Source organism: Rhinatrema bivittatum, chromosome 2 (assembly GCF_901001135.1).
Source record: "Rhinatrema bivittatum chromosome 2, aRhiBiv1.1, whole genome shotgun sequence".
Classification (NCBI taxonomy): domain Eukaryota; kingdom Metazoa; phylum Chordata; class Amphibia; order Gymnophiona; family Rhinatrematidae; genus Rhinatrema; species Rhinatrema bivittatum.
The window spans coordinates 556,036,576-556,059,291 of record NC_042616.1 but is presented as its reverse complement, the minus strand read 5'-3'; the positions used below and the strand labels follow the sequence as shown (position 1 = coordinate 556,059,291).

Sequence of the window (22,716 nt, the reverse complement as noted above, 5' to 3'; positions counted from 1 at the left end):
CGTGGACGACAGGCCTCCTATACGCCTTTCCTCCCATACCACTCATAACAAGGACAATTCAAAGTGCATAGCAGACAAAGCTCAACTGATACTCATCACCCCGGCCTGGCCGAGGCAACCATGGAACAGTTTCCTTCTCCGACTATCCATCATGGATCCAATTTGATTACCGAATTGCCAGGATCTTCTCTGCCAAGATCAAGGGACGCTCCTACATCCACTACACTCATCTCTCCACTTGACAGCGTGGAGATTGAGAGGCTCCTTTTAACAGAACAGGGAGTTTCCACTTCGGCACAATTCATCTTGTTAGAATCCAGGAAACTCTGAACGAGGAAAAATTATAGCTATAAATGGAAACGTTAATCTACATGGTGCACTTCCAAAGGTGTACCACCATCGGACTGCTTGCCTAAATTGCTCATTGATTATCTTCATACACTATATACAGCTGGTCTAGCAACGTCATCCATTAGAGTTCATCTCAGTGCCATAGGGGCATATCATAGACCAATAAACAATATTCCTATATCCAATCATCCCTTACTATCTCGTTTCATTAAGGGGTTAACTCACCTTCGTCCTCCGATCTCTAAGCCTCCAGTTCCATGGAACCTCAACATAGTTCTGGAACAGCTCATGCTTTTCCCGTTCGAACCCATGGACTCGGCACATATTAAAAACCTCACATGGAAGGTTGTGTTCCTGGTTGTTGTAACATCAGCACGAAGAGTCAGTGAATGGCAGGCCTTGGTCCATTATTCTCCATACTTGCAATTTCTTCACCAGAAGATAGTATTCCGAACTCACCCATCCTTCCTACCAAAAGTGGTTTCTCAATTCCATCTCAATCAGACCATGGAATTACCAACCTTTTTCCCTAAACCTCATGCAAATGATAGGGAAAAACTACTGCACACACTAGATTGTAAAAGAGCTTTAGCATACTACAAAGAAAGGACAAACTCGGACTCCCGTGTTTCTCAACTCTTTGTCTCTTTTGACCCAAAGGCACCTGGACTACCAGTGGCTAAACGCACCATCTCCAGCTGGATAGCACAGTGCATCAAATTCTGTTACAATAAACAGAAACTAAAACCACATTCAGAACCGAAAGCTCACCAAGTCAGAGCAGTAGCAGCCTCATTGGCACAGCTGAAGAATGTGCAGCCCATAGACATTTGTAAGGCAGCTACATGGTCATTGCTCCATATCTTCACATCTCACTACTGCCTTGATCAACAAGCAGCCAATGATGCGAAGATAGGGCACGCAATCCTGCAATCTCTATCCTCCTGTCCACGGTGACTGGCACACTGTCAAAGATCACGTACAAATATATATATGAAAAACAACGTGATCGGGAGCTTGGGACTCCCATGACAGCATGGCTAATTCAGCCCTTTATCGACGGGAAAAAGCAAATTTGCTTACCATAAACAGTGTTTCCGTAGATAGCAGGATGAATTAGCCATGCTGACCCACCCTCCTCCCTGGCAGTCACCAAGTCTTCGACTACACTAAGGCTTAATCACAGACTGAAGAGATTCCGTTACTTTCCTGCGCGGGAACACACTCGCAGCCGCAGAGAGCAAAGCTCTGATCTCTGCTTTGACAAGTTCCGCCTCCCGGACCTGATTGACAGATCCCATGACAGCATGGCTAATTCATCCTGCTATCTACGGAAACACCGTTTACGGTAAGCAAACTTGATTTTTTAATTTTTTTTTTTATTTTTGGGACCTCCGACTTAATATCGCTATGATATTAAGTTGGAGGGTGTACAGAAAAGCAGTTTTTTCTGTTTTTCTGTACACTTTCCCGGTGCCAGCCGAAATTAACTCCTTCCTTTGGCAGGCATTAATTTCTGAAGTAAAATGTGCAGCTTTGCTGCACATTTTACTTTCTGTATCACGTGGGAATAACTAATAGGCCCATCAACATGCATTTGCATGTTGCGGGTGCTAATAGCTTTGGGGGGGGGGTTGGTCGCACATTTTCCATGCGCTATTCCCCTTACTGTATAAGGCAGTGGTTCTCAACCGGTGTGTCGCGAGCACTGGCAGGTGTGTCGTGGCTCCCGGTGTTCCAGTGCCCCACTTGTGCTTCCCTTTTTCCTAGGGGCGGGGCTGAAGAATGGAGAAACGCTGCGCGCCACCGTTGGAGGCCAGGCTGGCAGGGCCAAAGAGTAGAGAGACCTGCGTGCCACCGCCGGCGGGGCCAAAGAATGAAGAGCCACTGGGAAGAGATACTAGTTAGGGAAGTTAATAGTCTGTGTGAGACAGAGACTGGTTGTGACCCCTAAGGAAGAGGACTGTGAGGACAGAGCTTCAGCAGCCACTGCTGCTTCTGGTGAGTGCTATTGGCCTGCAAGGGAAAGGAGTAGGAGAGTTGCTGGAGAGGGTAAGTAAAGGCAGCTTTTTTAGTTTATTTTTCTTGATTGACTGCCATTTTAATTATTGGGTATTATGTGATGTGTCTGCTGTTTTGAAATATTTTATTGATATTTGGACAATTTTTAATAATTTGTATGAGTTTTTAATTGTTGGATGTTATTCTGTTCATCAGCTGTTTTGTAACATTTATTAGTATAGTTTTACAATTATTTCTAAGTGGGTATCTATAGCAGCTTGGCTTGCTCTGTTTTCCTAATAGGAGGTGTATTGGTGTTTAGGGCCTGATTAAATATTTGTAGTGGTAAATTACTGTCTTTTCATAAGGAGGGGTATTGTGCTTGCCAGTAAAGAGAGTTTGTTTTGCTTTTACTGAGATGTCATCAGATCCAGAATATCTTTTTTTGTATGGTGAGCTGTACGGATAATGCCCTAGTTCTGCTCTGCACCCATTTTTGGGGGTCGACGGGGTTCCTGAGGATGCAGAATGTATATTTACATTTTGCCCCGTGACGGTCACATGTTCAGTGTGTCACGCATGTGAGAACCATCTGTCACGTGTGTCCTGGCCGAAAAAAGGTTGAGAACTACTGGTATAAGGGGTAAAAATAGCCCGGCGAAACGGGGGCTAACAGTGCGCTCAGCCTGAGCGCACTTTACTGCATCGGCCCGACAGTGTTTTCTCTGCATAAAAAATGAGGTCACCGTGAGCTCCTTGCAGCAGAAGGCTCATCTGCATACCTTACCCGATGTCACATTCTTCTCATGAGACAGCTCTGTAAACCACAATTACCTCCAGCGCCAACAGTCTTTATGGCAAGAAGCTGCGTGACAGGATGCTGCCATTGCCTGCTCCTCCTAGCTCGCCCCTTAGGCACACGCGCACCAGACACGCTCACATGTAAAGGACCCACAGTGGGAGCCGACCATGGTGCCCATAGATGACATCATAGGCGTAACACTATTTAAGGGCCTGCCTGACCTCTGTCCTTTCTCTCAGCAACAGGTCCCCTGGTGCTCATTTCTAGTGTGTATTGCTTAAATTTGTACCTTGTGCCTTGCCTTGTCTTGCTTGTTTCCTTCCTTGCCTCAGCCATGCCTTGTCTTCTCTGTCTTCTCTGTTCTTTCTTGTGCCTTTGGTTTGATTTCCTGAACCTTGACCTTGGTTTGGACTCGGACTTTTGTTGATTGCTGCCTGGACTTGACCCCATACTTTGAGGTGTGAGTGAGGGGATTGGGGGGATTATGAGATGTGAGTGAGATGAAAAGTTGGAGGCAGTCTGTGAGTGAAGTAATCAGAGGAAGTGAAGAAGAAGAGAAGGAGATATGATTAGCTATGGTGTAGGGAGCATGAGATTGAGTGAGGAGAGCATGTGCCATGGCTTCCTTTCTTCCACCTCATGTAAGCAAAAAGGCCATGCTTTTGAATTCCAGGCCCCACACCCCTGTCCATGGTGACTGAAGATAGCGGATAGTGCACACCAGTTTGCTCCTGCCCCCTAAAACAGAGGTGAGCCAGCTGATTTTGGCTTGAAAAAGAAGAGGCCTGTAATTTACTGACTGAGAAAGGAGAGAAGGAGGGCCTTGAGGGACATCAGTGATAGGAGGATAGACTTAGGGCTTTAGAACCACTGGGGAAAGAGGAGGGATAAGGACCACTGAGGAAATGGGGCTGGTGATGGAGGATCAGAATCACCAGGGCAGGGAGGAGGCGGCGGTTAGAGAGAGAGAGGGCCCCTTTCTCTATCCATCTTCTTACTCCAGTGATCCTGCATCCCCAACCTTCAACCATCCTTTGCCTATCAGTGCTCATTGAGCATGTCAAGAGTGTGAAGAATGCATTTGGGGGCGGGGGGGGTTGTGAGAGAGAGATTTCACACCTAGCTCTGGCCCCACTCATCTTACTCACCTCCACAGTGTCACTTCCTTTTTGTCTACAAATTAATTACCTCTAACCAAAGGAGGAGGTAACAGTATTCTTACTCCTTTTCCTGCAGATTTTGAATAGCTAATATAATTTTGTGTTGTTAATCCTCTCGGTTCCCAGGAAGATGAAGCAGAATCTTTGGGTTATGCAGAGGATTTTGAACTCCTTCTGGGCTGCAGGGCTGAAAAAGGGCCAGGGCCATTGTGAAGCACAAATGAGTGGAATGTATGGTGGCCTCATTGAGCACACCAGTATATGATGTGAAGAAGATATAGAAACATATAGAAATGATGGCAGAAAAAGACCAATCGGCCCATCCAGTCTGCCCAGCAAGCTCCCACACTTATATTCCCATACTTATCTGTTTCACCAACCACCAACTTCAGGGCCCTTGTTGGTAACTGTTTGATTCGAATTTCCTGCCATCCCCTGCCATTGATGCAGAGAGTAATGTTGGAGTTGCATCAAAGATGAGCATAAGGCTTAATGGTTATGGGTAGTAACCGCCACATCAAGCAAGTTACCCCGATGCTTGTTTACCCAGACTACACAGATCAATGCCTTGTTGGATGTTGTCTGAATGTAAATCCTGTTTTCCACATTTCCCCCTGCCGTTGAAGCAGAGAGCAATGCTGTATTTGCATTCAAAGTGATATATCAGGCTTAATTGGTTTAGGGTAGTAACCGCCGTAATAAGCAAGCTACCCCTACGCTTATTTGTTTATTCAGATTGTGAAGTTCAGTCCTTGTTGGTTGTTGACAATATCAGCATTAAGATGCATTGAGTGAGTCGGCATGATTTTCATTGGTGCATCATGTAAGTGTGAGCCAAAGAACCATGTGTCAGGACATCATGTATTTGGTGCAGCATGCATCAGGTGCATTGGTGGACCGGACCTTGGGTGTATGATGCACCATAGTTCGAGTGTGTCGATGGCTTTGAGTGTGTTGACTGCTTCCAGTGCATCAAATGCGTTGTGTACATCAGTTGCTTTGGGTGCATTTAGTCTGCATGCTTCAAATGTGTCGATGCATTGTGCTTCGGTGCAGTACAGGTGGATGTATTGGTCTTTTGATGATTTGAAGCACTATAATGGGAAAAGACCTGCTCCGACCATGCCGAAGAGGGATGGCTTGATGCCGTCTGCACCATTGCACTTCATAAAGATTGTATGTGTTTCTTTGAAACAGAGATGGCCTACTTTAGGGAATAATGCTGCTTATGCATTGATTATATCTGGTCAGCTGAACCCAACCCTGTGGCCTCAGACCTTGCAATGGAGTTTTGGAATGGCTCCAATTCAAAGGCTTTCCCGAGGAGTCAAATAATGCTGGACTTTGGGAGGATGATCTACTGCCATTTCATAGAAATTTATGCACTTCTTCCATGCGCATAGCCCTGGAAAGTTGTGAGTGCGGGGACATCTGTCCACATGCTTCACATGTTTTCTGGTCAAAGCCTGGTCCCAGACAGTGGAAGCATAACTTATGGCTATCGGTGAGGAACATGACTTTTCCATACAGGCAATTTTTGAAGTCACTACCTGTGATTGACTTTCTTTTGGCTTGAAATACTGTGAGAGGAAAAGTTTCCTCTCTGAATTTTTTTTTTTTTGGTAGCACTTAAAAATGCTGTTTGTATGGCTGCAGAAGCAGTGAGGCAAGGCAGAATAGGAATCTTGAAGAAAAATTTCAAGTTTGAGGTAAAAAGTAGAAGAATAGAGATGAATAGACATCTGTGCTGCAGCTCAGACAAAAAATGACTGAGGAGGCTCAGGAGGCAACGCCCTAACGGGAATTCCTGCACATGTTCAATATAGCTTGGAAATGCAAGTCCGTTTGGTGCCGTTCTATGATGTCACCCAGATGTAGTGACTAATTCAGCCTACTTATCAATGGAAAAAGGGGCTAAAAAAGCAAAGGCCATTTCCTTTGTTTTTTCTAATCTAATTTCTTTAAAGCTAGGAATTTTTAAAAGCTCCTGCTATGAGGAAAGAAGACAATAGGAAGGTGCAAAAAGAATTAATAACTGAGCTTAGTAAGAATAGCCAAAATGAAGAATTTTAAAAGAAAGACAGCCTGTTTTAAATTGAACTCATAGAGATACGGGAAGTTAGTGAAGGCTTTGGAAAAGTGGCATCATATGATCGTACTTTCTTTTCCCAAATATTTGTTTGGTAGCTATATTAGTTGAAGATGAAACAGCATGTGAGGAAAGACAAAGATATGTTACAGATATATTACCATTATGTAATTCATCACAAGTGAATGTGTTAACAATTTTAAATCCCCTATGCTCAAAAAGAGTCGTAGACATAAAATGAACATAAGAAGAAATAAGAAGACCAAACTGTTTTAGAGTCTTCTGCTTCGAAAGTAAGCTAAAAGTAAAAATTGATACCCAACGTAGTAAAAATACTTTTTAATTGAATGAATACCAGCATAGAGGGAGATGGAAAATCGAACAAACCAGCTTTTTAGCGAATCAGATGGCTTCAGGATTTAGTTTAAGATTGGAAGCATAAAGCCAGTTGGCGACTTCAGAAAAGCAATGTCATCTAAAATGGGGTCAGTAGAGGCAGTTATCTGTATAACGTCAGCATATAAGTGTTACGAGCGCGCGCGGGCGCGGTCGTCTCGGGCAGGTGGTGAGCCCTTGGGCCACGGCAGGACCCCAGGAGGAGCCCAAGGCCACACCGTGGGAGGTGAGCTGAGCAGGCATGGTGAGCCAGGCAGGCAGGAACAGAAACAGGGAGTCCGGCCCTCAGCCGGACCTGCATGCCCATGGTAGCCAACACGGGGAAGTTGACTAGTGAACGGTCCTCCGACTGTTCCCGGCCCTTTCGGACCCGCCGCAGGGAATGGCAATGGGCAGCAGGCCGGACAGAGGCGAGGGCAGACAGAGTCCTTAAACTGAAGACATCAGACGGGGCAGAAGCAGGCTGAAGCAAGACGGAGACATCAGGGCAAGGGCTGAAGCGAGACACAGGAAAGGTCCAGGCGAGCAGGAACTCCGATGCTGGGATACTCACATCCAAAGCCCCCTCGGCTGGCAGAAGCTCAAGAGCCCGTGGGACGAATCCCTCCTGTTGGCCACTCCAGGGCCCAACAGGACAGAAGGCTCAGGAACCAGGTCAAGGCAGAGACAGGAAGACATCCGGGCAAGGGCTGAAGCAGACACTGGAGACAAGGCTGGACGGGAACATTGCACTGTCCGTCAGGGCGCCCTACTCAGCCCACCCGTGGGACTGAGTCGCGGACCACCCTGTCCCAGACGCGCCCTACACAGCCCAGGAAGGCTGGTCGCGGACCACGCTGAGAAGGAGGGTGCAGGGAAGACCCAGGCGCACAGGAACTCCGATGCTGGGATACTCACATCCGAAGTCCTTATGGCTGGCAGAAACATGAGCAGACATCAGGCAAAGACACTGGACAAGGAACCATGGAAGACCTGGATCAGCACAGTTACAGCCGACTGTAAGGCTTGATCGAAGGCCCTGAGGAACTGACAAGCAAGTCCTTAAATACTGGAGGTTGCAGGCAACTCCCTGGGAGGAGTTAGTCAGGACCGCCCACCGCTGGTCCTATAAGTCAGGTGGAGAGCTGCGGGCCAGCCCCTAGGAGAAGGGCGTCGCCAAACAGGAAGTCCAAACGCTGAGGCTTGCAAGCCACAGGCATGCCTCAGGAGCAGCTAGGCCTCTCAGGCCCTGGAGCAAGTCCTGGATGATGCGCAGGCGAGGCCCTGGCTTCAGAGCGGCCTCCAGAGGAAGGTAAGAGACCTCCTGCAGCGCAGCAGCAGGGGGGATCGCAACAATAAGTAGCAGGAGAAACCTAAACTGGATAAGGAGGAGAGGCAAGTAGAGATTAAACAAAGTGGGGACAATATAGAACCTGTGCAATGTTGCAGGGCATTCTATAGGACTGAGAAGATGAATTCTAGTCCACATAATATAACCTATAGAAAGGAAAGATGCAAACCACTTTAATGGAGAGTTTCTAAGTCCAAGCTCAATTAGTCACTTCAATAACATCTTGTGATCCACAGTGTCAAAGGCTGTACTAATTCCCTTAGCCCGTAGTTGGTAGGGGACCTGGGACATGTAATCCATATGGCAACCATCTTAACTTTAACCTTGTTTTGAGCCAAACAGCTCCTGCTTGGGGGTTTTAAGGTTTTGCCTTTATGTACAGGGACTTGTAAGGCTTCTGTTGGCCTGCCATTTTGGGACTTCTCATCTTGGGAAAGAGATGGCTGAAAGGTGAAATGATAGAAGTTAATAAAATCAAGATTGGACTGGAACAGGAAAATAAAATACAGTTTTATACCCTTTCAATTAATAGTAATACAATGGGATAGTTCATGAAACTATCAACCAGCAGATTTAAAACAAATCATAAGTTTTTTCACTCACAAGTTGTGAAATCTGTTGCCAGAAAATGTGGTCAAGGCAACTAGCATAGCAGGGTTTAAAAGAAGTTTGGAGAAGTACTTGGAGGAAATGCCGGGATTTTTAACTCTCCAGAGGTAGAAATGTCACCTGATCCATGTCCACCTTAACAGTCTATTCCAGTTCTGGTTTTGCCTCATTGTATCCTGTAGTTTTAATTTTTTTAGAAAATGTAGGACTACAAGTCCATACATGCAATGGGACAAATTTAGAAAAGATCATTCTGTGAGGATGACCTGAGTCAAGCGGCAACCCAGATTGATCCTCAGGTATTAGATTCAATTTGAAAGATATTGAGCTGGTGTGGTGCACTCAGTGGGTAATTCCATGAATACTCATTGATTAATAAGTTGTCTGTTTGATCCTGAGGTGGAACTGAAAGTGAGTACTGAATAGAGGATTTGTATAAAAGAGCATAAAAAGTACCATTCTGGATCTGACAAAAGGTCCATCAAGTGTGCGCGGTAGCCATGTGGGGGTATATTATATTATGTCATAGAACACTCTACATACAGTCTGGTAAAGCAAAACTTAGTTTACTAAATTAAGATAAATATATAGATAATAAATCATCAAAGTAATATCAACATTGAATATAGTATCACAGTAAGCTGTATGTAAATCAATATAGGTAAATAAGAGACAGACAGAAATAAAGATAGACCATTTATCAAAGGACAACAAAGAAACCAAATACTGAACCACCCAAGGGAAGAGTTTACCCCCTCTCAGTGTGGAAAATAAAGCGATGTCTGAATACATCCAAGAAAATCTGCAAAAAGGTTTCATAAGGCCATCCAAGTCTCCTGCAGGAGCAGGGTTTTTCTTTGTGGGGAAGAAGGACAGAACACTACGTCCATGCATTGATTGTCGTGGTCTAAACGAGATCACAGTCAAAGACCGCTATCCCTTACCACTCATCTCAGAGCTGTTTGACCACCTACAGGGAGCTAAGATCTTCTCCAAGCTGGATCTTAAAAGAGCATATAACTTTGTTCGTATTCGTTCAGGTGACGAATGGAAGACAACTTTTAACACCAGGGACGGATACTTTGAGTATTTGGTGATGCCCTTTGGCTTATGCAACGCCCCAGCTGTCTTCCAAAACATGATGAACGACATCCTGCGTGACCTTCTCTACCAATGTGTCATTGTCTATTTGGACGACATCCTGATCTTCTCTCAAGATCTGAATACCCACGTAATGGATGTCAAGAGAGTGTTACAAAGACTCAGGAGAACCATTTATATGCTAAGCTGTCCAAATGCAAATTCCATGTTGCTTTCGTGGCTGCTCTTCGCCCTTACTCCACCCTATCTACCTCTGTGGCGACTGTCTCTGGGTCTGATGGACGACTTGCTGCCACAGCGTCTCCATGCCACTTCTCCCCGGTGTACCCGGACCGGCTCAACGCTGCGGATCCGCCATGTTCCTGATGACATAGGGCGTGCACGCCGAAGTATGTACCAGCAAGGGCACAAACCTCAGGGGCATTCCCCTGTATTGACGTCATCCGCTTCCATCATAAAAGATCTTCACTTTCACTTACGATTTGAGTTAGCAAGGGATTTGTTCCAAGCTATTCTGCCTCCTCGGACTTACCAGAGGTACCCGCTCCTCGGGGGCCTCGCTCTCTTTTCTCTATTTCAGATTGCAGATAGGAACCGGTACTTGCTCCTCGAGGGCCCATGTTCCTGAATACTCTGATTATTCTCTACTGCCTGGAAGCTATCACAGATACAGACATTCATGAGTTACCACCGCTCTCTCAGAGCTTTCCCTGGAACCAGGTACTCGCTCCTCGAGGGCCTAACTCTTTCCAGCTACTGAGCCTCCTTAAGAACCTATGTGAGTTTGTCATCTACTATTGGCTATGAATACAGCATACCCTGTCTACTCACTATCTATAGTCTTTCTACAGCTCAGCAACCCTGGGATCACAGTTCCAGTATCTGAGGGACTTCAGCCCTGCCAGGCATATCAGCTCACTACTGCCACCTCTGGTGGTTCTACTAACCTGGCTAATAAAAGAACTATCTGTGTCTGTCTCCATACCCCAGCCTAGCCGGTGGTCCCTCTCAGGATATCCTCCTGGGGGTGCTGTCATCTGCCATCGGCTCTAGGATTAACCTATTTACATTCCTCTCCAGCTGAGTACCCTCTCTAGCACTCCGCTGGTAGATTGCCAACTCAGCAGTCTATATCATAACAAGATTGCTAGTTCCGCCTACAGAGCATATCAGATTGCTAAACTCCTCCTTCCACGGGAGCCAGTCCCTAACAGATTGCAACTCCGCATGGTGACTCATAACAGATTGATTACTCCTCCCTCTACAGAAGTATCCAGCAGCAGATTACAATAGATTGCTAACTCCTCCCCTCTGGAGGAGCAAAACCTGACATTCCACAAGGAATCTGTACCATTCCTAGGGTACATAGTGTCTAACAAGGGGTTCCAGATGGACCCACAAAAGCTGGAGAGCATTCAGAAATGGTCCCAACCACTGGTCTAAAGGATCTCAGAAGGTTTCGGGTTTCACAAATTACTATAGAACCTTCATTAAGAATTACTCCTCACTGACTATGCCTTTAACAGCTCTGACAAAGAAGGGTGCCAATGTTGCCAATTGGTCTATAGAGGATGCTTTCTCCAGCAAGCCATGTCTCCATCACCCGGATCCTACACGCCCCTTTATTGTCGAGGTGGATGCCTCTGCTGTTGGCATAGGGTTTGTATTAAGTCAAACCAGTGACTCCAAGATCCTGCGGCCATGTTCCTTCTTCTCCAGATGATTCACATCGGCTGAGAGGAAGTATGGAATTGGGGATAAAGAATTGTTGGCGATAAAGATGGCGTTCGAAGAGTGGAGACCCTGGCTCGAGGGTGCTCAACACCAGATTACGGTTTTTACTGACCATAAAAACCTAGAATATCTTCGACACGCCCAGCACCTCAACCATAGACAGGCAAGGTGGTCCCTGTTCTTTAACAGGTTTGATTTCATCTTAAAGTACCGACCTGGAGATAAAAACGTCAGAGCGGATGCCCTATCTTGCTCCTTCATATCTGAAGATGTGCCTGACGCTCCGCAACACATCATTGAACCGGAGAGAGTCATTCTATCAGCTACTCACCCAGTACCTGTGGGCAAAACGATTGTGCCTATCAACCTCCGGAAGAAAGTACTAGCATGAGCTCATGACTCTAAACTGGCTGGACATCCCGGTCAATGGAGAACCCTGGCAAAGCTGCAAAAATTCTACTGGTGGCCGTCTATGAGAGAAAATGCCTTCGCTTATGTAGCGACCTATACCAACTGTGCCAGACAAAAACCTCCGCCTGGTCATCCTTGGGGCCAGCTACAACCTTTACCCATTCTGGATGAGCCCTGGACTCACATCGCCACGGACTTTGTGGTGGACTTACCCCTCTCCGGGGGCATCAACACTATCTGAGTAATGGTGGACAGATTCTCAAAGATGGCTCACTTTGTGGCGCTTCCTGGCTTACCATCTGCCAGTGAACTTGCAAAGCTTTTCATCAGCCACATATTCCACCTGCATGGAATACCGAAGCACATTGTCTCAGACTGAGACGTACAATTCACAGCCAAATTCTGGAAGGCTCTTTGCAAGAAGTTTGATATCACTCTCGACTTCAGTTCTTCTTACCATCCACAATCCAATGGTCAAACTGAGAGGATGAACCGTACCCTCCAACAGTTCCTCAGAGCCTACGTCTCTTCACGCCAGAATGACTGGGCTGAACTTCTACCGTGGGCAGAGTTTTCCATCAACTCTCATCCAGCAACATCTACTGGATCAACACCATTCGAAGTGGTATATGGTCGACTACCTTCACCACCTTTGCCACTTCTGCTTTCAGTGTCGTCCCCAGCAGCACAAGCCACTACCGATGAAATTCAACAACTTTGGAAGAAGACAAAGGAGATGCTCATCAAAGCTGGAATTCGAGCAAAATGAGATTATGACATTCATCACGGCAAGGCTCCTGAACTCAAGCCTGGTGAGAAGGTCTGGTTGTCTATGAAGCACCTTAGATTGAAGTTGCCATCTGCTCGCTTCACTACACGCTATGTCGGACCATCCCCCATCCTCCGACGTCTAGGCAATTTCTCCTACAGTCTCAAACTTCCTCCAGCAATGAAGATCCATAACGCGTTTCACGTCTCATTACTGAAACCGCTCATTCTCAACAAATTCAGCACCAAGACACCAGATTCCTCTCCTGTAGACGCAGAAGAGGACATTGAGTACAAAGTAGATGCTATACTTGATGTAAGGAAGAGAGGCAGAGTATGGGAATACCTCCTGTCATGGGAGGGCTATGAACCAGAAAATAACTCATGGGAACCTATGTCTAACATTCTGGACAAAGAGATGGTGAACCAGTATCATTGTTCACATCCTCAGACACCAAGACCAGGAAGGGGGTCTTGAGGAGGTCCTTTGAAGGGGGGTACTGTTGCGTCTGTCGGTCTCAGACGGCTTCGCCCGACATGCCTCACCTCTATTTCAGCCTTCTCCACCAGCCTTGGGAGAATGGCGTCCGTAGCGTCTCCTTGCCGCACCCTCTGGCGTCCCCGGAGCGGCGTCCCACCATGTTGACCTGAGGTCTCCTAGGGCATGCGTGCGCACACGCCTCATGTCTTGTAGCAGTATTGGCGCGAACCTCAGGGGCGTCCCCCTCGAGTGACGACAGTGCTTCCGACTACAAAAAGTTGCCCATTTGCTGACTCTCTCCAAGTTAGCAACAGATTGGATTTGTTCCAGTCTGAAGCTGCTCTGCCTGCTTCTGCTGCTGCTGGAAACTATCTATACCCTCCGGGGTTATACTAACTTGGGTACCCGCTCCTTGGGGGCCCTTTGCTTATTTCCAGGTGCCTATCCTGAATCTAGGTACTCGCTCCTTGAGGGCCTGTGTGTCTATCCTGGTGCCTACTACCAATTCTTCTACCTGCTGGAACACTACCTATCAGCTACAGAGAGTGAGTACTACTTCTCCCAGTCTGTTCATCTACATCGGGCCCTACACCACCATTGTGGAACGGGTCTCCTCTGCCGAGGATCACAGACTGTTGCTACCTATCCTCTCTCTACTGCTCATTGGGAACTCTATCTACTCAGCTACAAGGGAATGTGTTCTAACATCTGCCAGTCTGTCTCTCCTACAGTGCCTCAATGGATATCTGCATCGGGGCCTTATACCACCATTGTGGGATGGGTCTCCTCCGCCGAGGATCACAGACTTGCTATCTAATCCACTCTCTACCGCCACCTCTGGTGAACCATACAAGCTGCATAATAAAAATATATTCTCTGTGTTTGTGCATCTGAGTCTAGCCTGGTGCTACAGTTGCCTACGGGGCTCCTCCCCATGGGAGAAACTATCTGTTATGGCTAGAGTCAGACTCGAGGCTTGGCATACCGGGGCTCTCTAGGTGGAAGAGAAGTGAGGTGTGCCCTTGCGATGGTGAAGACAGTCCAAGTCTCGGCTACTCCGCCGACCTACACGCCCTGGAAGACCACAACATTATGGTGGTCTCTGAATGGTCCTCCAACCGTTCCCAGCCCTTTCAGACCTGCCGCAGGGAGCAGCAGAGGCACAGGACTGAAGTGATCAAAGCAAGGTCTTGGAACTTGGAGCAAGGCACAAGTGGAGTTCAGGACGAAGACAGGAACAAGAGGGATGAGCTGGACCCTCAGGCGCCCTACACAGCCCACCGTAAACGGGCGAACCCAATGGGCTGGTCATGGACCACGCTGTCTCCTACGCACCCTACACAGCCAGGAGGCTGGTCGCGGTCCACGAGAAGAGCGGGAGAGGCTCGGAAAGTCACTTAGCATAGGGTAGTGGAAACCCCTCGGATCCTTCAGAGTCGGAACTAGGCAAGGCAACAAGGAATCTTCAGACTCAGAACACAGGAGGAGACTCTCGGAGGCACGGGTCCCACATTCTGGCATCTGGACCAGACACAACAGGAACACTGGCACACACAGGAAGTCCAAGGGAGACATTACCTAGGTAGACTAGCCTCTTGCCGAAGCAAGGACTGAGAGAAGAGGAAGTCCATTTATAGGACAGGAAACAAGCAACTCCCTGGGAGGAGTTCAGATGGGCCACACCTGGCTGGCCCTATAACTGGAGAGAAGAGCTGCGGGCCGACCCCTAGGTAGAAGGGCAGAGCCCAAGCCAGGAAGTCCAGGCAAAGACTGAAGCAGGCCCCGAGGACATCAAAGGCCTCCCAGGCCACGGAGCAAAACCTGGGCAACCAGATCAGGTGAGGCCCTGGCTTCGGAGGAGCCTCCAGAGAAAGGTGAGAGGTCTCCCGTAGCTCCAGCTACAGGAGGAATCGTAACACTATCACTGTTGCCCCTAAGAATCCACCAAACACCTCGATATCATAACAGCATGTTTCCCAGCAAAAATTTAGAAATAAGCACTAAGAAAGGAAATGTGCAGACAAGCATACATTTTCAGTTCAGACAGAAGGGAAAATAAATTTATATCCCCTTGACAAGGAACAATACTATGTGTACAGTTAGCCATTAGGGCTAATGGTATAGGACATTCTATGATTTACCAAACATGAGATGATGTAATTAAGAAATATTAAGAAAAGCCAATAATATCCCAAGGGTAAAATTATTTCACACTTACTACGTGTATGCATGTTTTCATAATTATCATATCATTTGATATTTGTGGATGATTTTCTAATACTAAGCATTTAAAATGCAATATCAGAAATGTAAACAATCAAATGACGTATTTCTATAGAATGCTCATAAAGGTAGCCCACAAAAATAGAAATGGAATAAGAATATACAGCATATGCATATGCATTTTTACTTGGTCAGGGCTTGTGAATTCATTCTGATTACAGACAAGGAGATCTAACAATGTGCAATGTACAAAGTACCTTCACTAAAGAGGAAAAGCACAGTCTATTAGTCTATTTCTCTCTCTGTATAATTGGTCATATGATTTTCATCAATTATTACCTAAACCTCATCTAAGTTTAAGTACACCTGGAGTTTAATTCACCTAGAAACTGGCCAATTTATAATAGCAAAGCGTACCTCTCTGCCAGGAGTGTCCGCAGCTTCAATATCTTCTGTCATCCGTTGCAATCTCCATTTAGATAGTTGTACACATTGTTAGCCTATTCTGACTTTTGAGGGCTACTCACTTGTCAGAGTACATAGGCCACCTTTCATTGTGTATTCAATGTCAGGCTCACTGCACTCAGTGTAGCCTACATAAGAAAAGCTCCACAAGTGCAGTTATTTGGTGTTTCTACCCTGCGATGAAATATGGTCTCCGGTCCTATTAGCATCTCCCACTGACAGTGTATAGCTTGCTGTTAATTATTTTTAGGTATATGGAACAGTTAAACTCAGGTGTGGCATATATTCCCCCACCCACCGGTGGGAAAAGATGTGAAAAACTAAAACAAACCCATGTTTCAAAAATCTATCTTAATTCTTTCTTACAAATAAAAAGTACTGTCTGAATGTTGGGTGAACTTACAGACAACTTGTTACATGTGCCGGCCGCGGCAGACCTGTAGCTCGGCCCCCTCACCTCTTTCAAGTAAATCCAGTGCCTGGTCCCTCGTCTCTGGCAGTGATAGGCCACTGGCTCCGTCCTCGGGCTGCCCCTGGTGCCTCAGGCTCAGCTACAGATCCTGGTACCTCCGGTTCAGTTACTGCTCCTGGTGCTTCGTGTCGGGCCTCTCCGCATGGCCCACAGAGAAACACTGCTACTCGGCACTGCGCCCCTCCCTAGGCGCTCGCGCATCACTGTGACTTAAGTAGGGCCCGTGGCGGGAACCAAGTCACAGCCCCGGATGATGATGTCAGCGGAGCTCCGGTATATAAACCTGGGCTTCACTGCCTAGCATTTCCTTTGCAACAGGACTCCTCATTGGTCGAGTACTCGTTGCCTCCTGAGAGATTCTCCTCAATCCCGTGTTCCTGTTCCTCATCGACTCCTGTTCCTGGTTTCCTTGTTCCTGAGTTCCTGTTCTCCAACCTACCCTCGGACTGCTTCCTAGGATCTCGACCATTGCTTTGCCTGACCATGCCGTTGACTCTCTCGAAGCCCGGACCTCTACTTTGCCTGACCACACCATTGACTGTCTCCAAGCCTCGACCTCTGCTTTGCCTGACCATGCCGTTGACTCTCCAAGCCTCGACCTCTGCTTTGCCTGACCACACCGTTGACTCTCTCCAAGCCTGGACCTTTGCTTTGCCTGACTACTCCGTTGCCTATCTCCAGACCCGGACCTCTGCTTCATCTGACTACTCCGTTGCCTCTCTCCAGACCCAGACCTCTGCTTTGCCTGACTACTCTGTTGCCTCTCTGCAGACCCAGACTTCTGCATTGCCTGACTACGTTTGACTATCTCTGCCTCTGCCTGGCTTGCCACCACTTCCTGATTGCCGCCAGCCCTGACTCAAGCTTGGCCTATTCAGGCTTTGGCCTGTTCTTGCTCAGGCGCCCCCTGTCTGACTTTGTTCCTTTGGCGCTCGAGTCTCCAGGACTCTACCTCATCCAGTACAGATTGTACCATCTCTCTGTTGCTGTCTCTAGGCTGACCTCGAACCTTCCATTGACAACGACATACGGAGGCCCACCTAAGCCCAGCCAGCCCCGGCACCCAAAGGCTCAACCCTTGGGGAAAGAGGGCTGGTGGTGCCACCACCTGTGGTTCCTCTAGCAGCCACCTCTTCAGGTATACCCGCTCCTTATGCGGATTTTGAAGACGTATTTTCTAAGCAAAAAGCAGACCTTCTTCCACCTCTTCAGAAGTTTGACTGCCCCATTGAACTCTTACCAGGGACCACGCCTCCCTGAGGGCATACTTATCTTCTGTCTCTTCCCGAGACTAAGGCCATGACGTAGTACATTCAAGAAAACCTTGCAAAGTGGTTCATTCATCCCTCCACATCTCCTGCTGGTACAGGATTCTTCTTCGGTCTCTCAGGCCATGTATCGACTATTGCGGCTTGATTGCAATTACCCGCAAAGGCAAGTACCCTCTGCCTTTGATCTTGGAACTATTTGATCGTCTGCACAGGGCCTCCATATTCACCAAGTTGGATTTACGTGGGACGTACAACTTGGTGCGGATTCACCCTGATGCCATCTGGAAGACTGCTTTCAGCACCAGAAATGGGCATTACGAATATCTGGGGATGCTCTTCGGCCTCTGTAATGCACCTGCAGTATTCCAACGAATGATGAACGAAATTTTCAGAGACCTACTATACACCAAGGTAGTGGCATACCTTGATGACATCCTTGTCTTTTCCAAAGATCTGGCTACACACCACACAGATGTTCGTACAGTCCTCCAACACCTTCGTGAGAATCACTTATTCGCAAAACTGGATAAGTGTTTGAGAAGTCAAGTCTGCCTTTCCTCAGGTACATCATTTCACAACAAGGATTTTTAATGGATCCCGCCAAACCCAAAGGAATCCAAGACTGGCCACAGCCCGTGGGTCTTAAGGCACTACAACGATTCTTAGGATTCTCAAATTATTATCGTCATTTTATTCCATATTATTCAACCCTGGTAGCCCCTCTTACTGCATTGACTCGTAACGGCCAAGATACTCAAAACTGGACTCCGGAAGCTATTACAGCTTTTCACTGCCTCAAAGAAGCCTTCTTTTTTTTTTTTTAATTTTTTATTTATGCAATTTCAGATATATTACTTCATATATCAAGGTATGAGAGATCTAACAATATAGTTCAAAAGCAATTTTTTTTATAATATTGAGTAAATATAAATTTTAGACATAGATCTTTAAAAATACAGGCAATATTGGGACCAAGATATATAAGGAAATAGAAGGAGCTCAAATACATATAATCAAAAAAAGAAATAAACCACCATGATGCAATTACCCCAAACTTTATAGCCCTTCATCCCTTTCCATCTAAGAATCCCCTTAATTGATCAGGGTCAAAAAAGATATATTTATTCTCTTGAAATTTTAAACATTTACAGGGATACTTCAGGACCATACTGGCACCACGACTTGATACTTCAGGCCTCATAAGCAAAAACTTTCTTCTTCGCCCCTGAGTGGAGCGAACGATATCCGGGTATATCCAAACACTTTGCCCGTAATATTGAACAGTTCTATTCCTAAAGAAATACTTCAGGATAAGATTTCTGTCCTGCTCAAACGGAAAGGTAGCCATTAATGTGCCCCTGGTCTTTATCTCAGTCTTTATAGACATCTCAATCAATTCTGAGGCATTCAAAGATCTCATTTCTTGCTTTTCCTCCACTCCCATAGATGGTATATCCTTCTTTGAGACAAAGAATGCTTTTGGGACAACTGGAATTATCTCCTTGGGAATTTTTAAACATTCTTGCATAACATTTCAACCGGGGATAGCCTTTTCACAACAGGAAAATTCACTATTCGTAAATTGGGAAATCTCAGTGAATTCTCTATATTCTCAAATTTTCTCTCTATATTTACCTCAGCTTTTATTAAATTTCCTTGAATGTTTTCCATTGGGTTAACTTTCTCCTCCAATTTCTCAATTTTATTATGATAAACATTCATCATTTTTTCAGTGTTTAATCCCCTTTTATTCAAATCTAGAAAAGCCTGAGTTAATGTTGTAATAGCAGACTCAATTGATACCATCGCTTTCCACAATGTATCTAAAGTTACTAGGGGAGGTTTTTGCAAGGAAACTACATTTTGAGAATGAAGAGTTACCAGGTCTTGAAGCGCTTTATCCTCGACATTTTGTTCTGGTATAGCCCCCTGGGGTTTAGGTATGGAGGTAGCTACTCCTTCCAGGGCTCCTCCACCTCCTCCAAGTGCCGATTCTCCGCTGTCTCCATCCAACTCGGGGGGGGGGGGGGGGGGTTTGCTCTCTCCTCTCCTCTAGAACTCGCGATATTTCCTCTCCTTCTCCTGTTTGGACTCGCGGCGGCGTCTTGGGTGCCCCTGGGCTGAGCGAAATCTCTTCGGCCATGGGGATCAATCCGAGCTCCTGGATTTCTCCCCCAGCAGCCCTCGCTCCCGGCGTCCTCTGGATAAGATCAAAGAAGCTCTCGATCTTTGCTTGCTGGAAACCTTCTTCCTTTGTAGCTGTAACTTCCTTCAAACAAGCTTTACGCTTTGTATGTGGCATTTTAAAGGTAAAGTTCCAATGAGAAATTCAAATAAATGATTTTGCAGGCAAATGCAGAGAGAGAGCTCCTATTGCTGCTACTCATGTGGTGGCCATCTTGGTCCCAGGTCTCAAAGAACCTTCTTAGCTGGTTCCTGTCTCCATCATCCCAACCCGAACTGCCCCTTCCAGGTGGATGCCTCCGCGATTAGGACTTGGGCAGTCCTGAGCCAACGCTCCGCTTCTGGATCTGTACTTCTGTGCTCAATCTATTCCTGCAAGTTCTCTTCAGCAGAACAAAATTATAGTATCGGAGATCACAAGTTACTCGCCATTAAACTGGCCCTAGAAGAATGGTGCACATGGTTAGAGGGCGCTCAACACAAGTTTGTTGTATTCACAGATCACAAAAATCTGGAACATTTGAGCCATGCTCATTGTCTCAATGCCCGTCAGGCCTGATGGGCTTTATTCTTTTCCAGGTTCAACTTTGAACTTCATTATCATACAGCTGGGAAAAGCCTCCGGGCGGATGCCCTATCATGCTTTTTTGAGCCAGAAGATACTCCGGAAGAACCCGGTCACATAATAGACCCAGCTTGTATTTGCCTGTCTGCTACTCACTCAGTCCCCACTGGGAAGACTGTCGTGCCCCGCCGACTCCGTGAAATAGTCCTCAGGTGGGCACATGACTCTAAGTTTGCTGGTCATCCAGGACGAGCACGAACCCTGGTGCTTCTCCAGCAGTTCTTCTGGTGGCCCACTATGGTCTCTGACGCTAAAGCGTACGTCGATTCCTGCAACACTTGCGCTCAACAAAAACCCCCGGTCGGTCGACCCTGTGGACTGCTTCAAGCATTTCCAGCTCCCGAAGAACCGTGGACACACCTTTCCACAGAGTTCATCGTGGACTTGCCACCATCTAAGGGCCACAAGGTCATATGGGTTACAATAGATCGATTCTCTAAAATGGCCCATTTTGTCCCCTTACCTGGCCTACCATCTGCTCCCGAGTTGGCACACCTGTTCTTTCGTCACATCTTCCGATTGCATGGCTTGCCCAAGGACATTGTCTCTGACAGGGGTTCACAGTTTGTTGCCTGATATTGGCGCGCTCTTTGTTGTATATTTGGCATCAACATCAGTCTAACAACAGTCTACCACCCTCAAGCCAATGGACAAGCTGAGCACATGAATTGCTCCTTGAAGTCTTTCCTCTGCGCCTATATCAACGATCGTCAAGACAATTGGTCCGAGCTACTTCCTTGAGCGGAGTTTTCTCACAACTCCCATATTGCCGCTGCTACAGGTATGTCACCTTTTTCCATCGTCTATGGGAAGCTACCATGACCACCATTGCCCCTACCGTTATCAGTACCTTCTCCTGATGCTCAGGCCACTGCTGATGCCCTCAAGGCACTCTGGGAACAGACAAACCTTCGCTTGCGCCAAGCCACATCCTGGGCCAACAGATCTGCTGACAACCGCCGATGCTCAGCTCCTGAATTCCTTCCTGGTCAAAAAGTCTGGTTGAGCACTCGGTATATTCGGCTCAAGATACCTTCTCAAAGGTTTGCACCAAGGTACATTGGAGCTTTTGCAATCATTCGTCATGTTGGACCAGTTACATACCAGTTTCGGCTGCCGCCTAAATTGGGAATGCACAGTACATTCCACGTATCTCTCTTGAAGCCAGTGGTCTTATCCTGGCCTTCTCGAAAAGCTCCTGAACCACCTCCACTGATTGCTGAGACTGACACCACCTAAAAGGTTCATGAACTCCTTGACGTCTGCCATAGGGGCCGCCAGTAGGAATACCTCCTTTGCTGGGAGGGTTATGGCCTCGAAAAAAACTCATGGGAACCAGCTCGAAACATTCTGGATAAAACCCTCCTCCTACAATTTCACCATGCCCATCTGGGCAAACCCAGACATCCAAAGGGGGGAGGGGCGTAAAGGGAGGGGTACTGTTACGCGTGCCGGCCGCGGCAGACCTGCAGCTCGGCCCCCTCACCTCTCTCAAGTAAATCCAGTGCTTGGTCCCTCATCTCTGGTGGTGGTAGGCCACCGGCTCCGTCCTCGGGCTGCCCCCTGGTGCCTCCAGCTCATCTACAGACCCTGGTACTTCCGGTTCAGTTACTGCTCCTGGTGCTCCATGTCAGGCCTCTCTGCATGACCTGCGGAGAGACCTGCGGAGAGACGCTACTCGGCGCTGCACATCACTGTGACTTAAGTAGGCCCCGTGGTGGGAACTGAGCCACAGCCCCAGAGGATGACGTCAGCGGAGCTCCAGTATATAAGCCCGGGCTTCGCTGCCTAGCATTGCCTTTGCAACAGGTCTCCTTGCTGGTTGAGTTCTCGTTGCTTCCTGAGAGATTCTTCTTGTTCCCGAGTTCCTGATCCTCATTGACTCCTGTTCCTGGTTTCCTCGTTCCTGAGTTCCTGTTCTCCAACCTACTCTCGGACTGCTTCCTCGGATCTCAACCATTGCTTTGCCTGACCACGCCGTTGACTCTCTCCAAGTCCGGACCTCTGCTTTGCCTGACCACGCCGTTGACTCTCTCCAAGCCTCGACCTCTGCTTTTCCTGACCACATCGTTGACTCTCTCCAAGCCTCGACCTCTGCCTTGCCTGACCACGCCATTGACTCTCTCCAAGCCTCAATCTCTGCTTTGCCTGACCACACCACTGGCTCTCTCCAAGCCCGGACCTTTGCTTCACCTGACTACTCCGTTACCTCTCTCCAGACCCGGACCTCTGCTTCGTCTGAC

General features: G+C 47.2%; 1 protein-coding gene across 1 annotated transcript in view; it reads right to left on the bottom strand.

Annotated features, from left to right (window-relative positions):
- Nucleotides 1-7,799, bottom strand: part of TMX3 (thioredoxin related transmembrane protein 3) — a 306,294-nt gene extending 298,495 nt beyond the window's left edge. The window contains exon 1 of the mRNA XM_029590913.1: nucleotides 7,697-7,799. Within this exon, the coding sequence (XP_029446773.1) occupies nucleotides 7,697-7,736 (40 nt within the window). The 5' untranslated portion in view covers nucleotides 7,737-7,799. The remainder of the gene's footprint in view (nucleotides 1-7,696) is intronic.
- Between the last annotated feature and the right edge of the window lie 14,917 nt (nucleotides 7,800-22,716).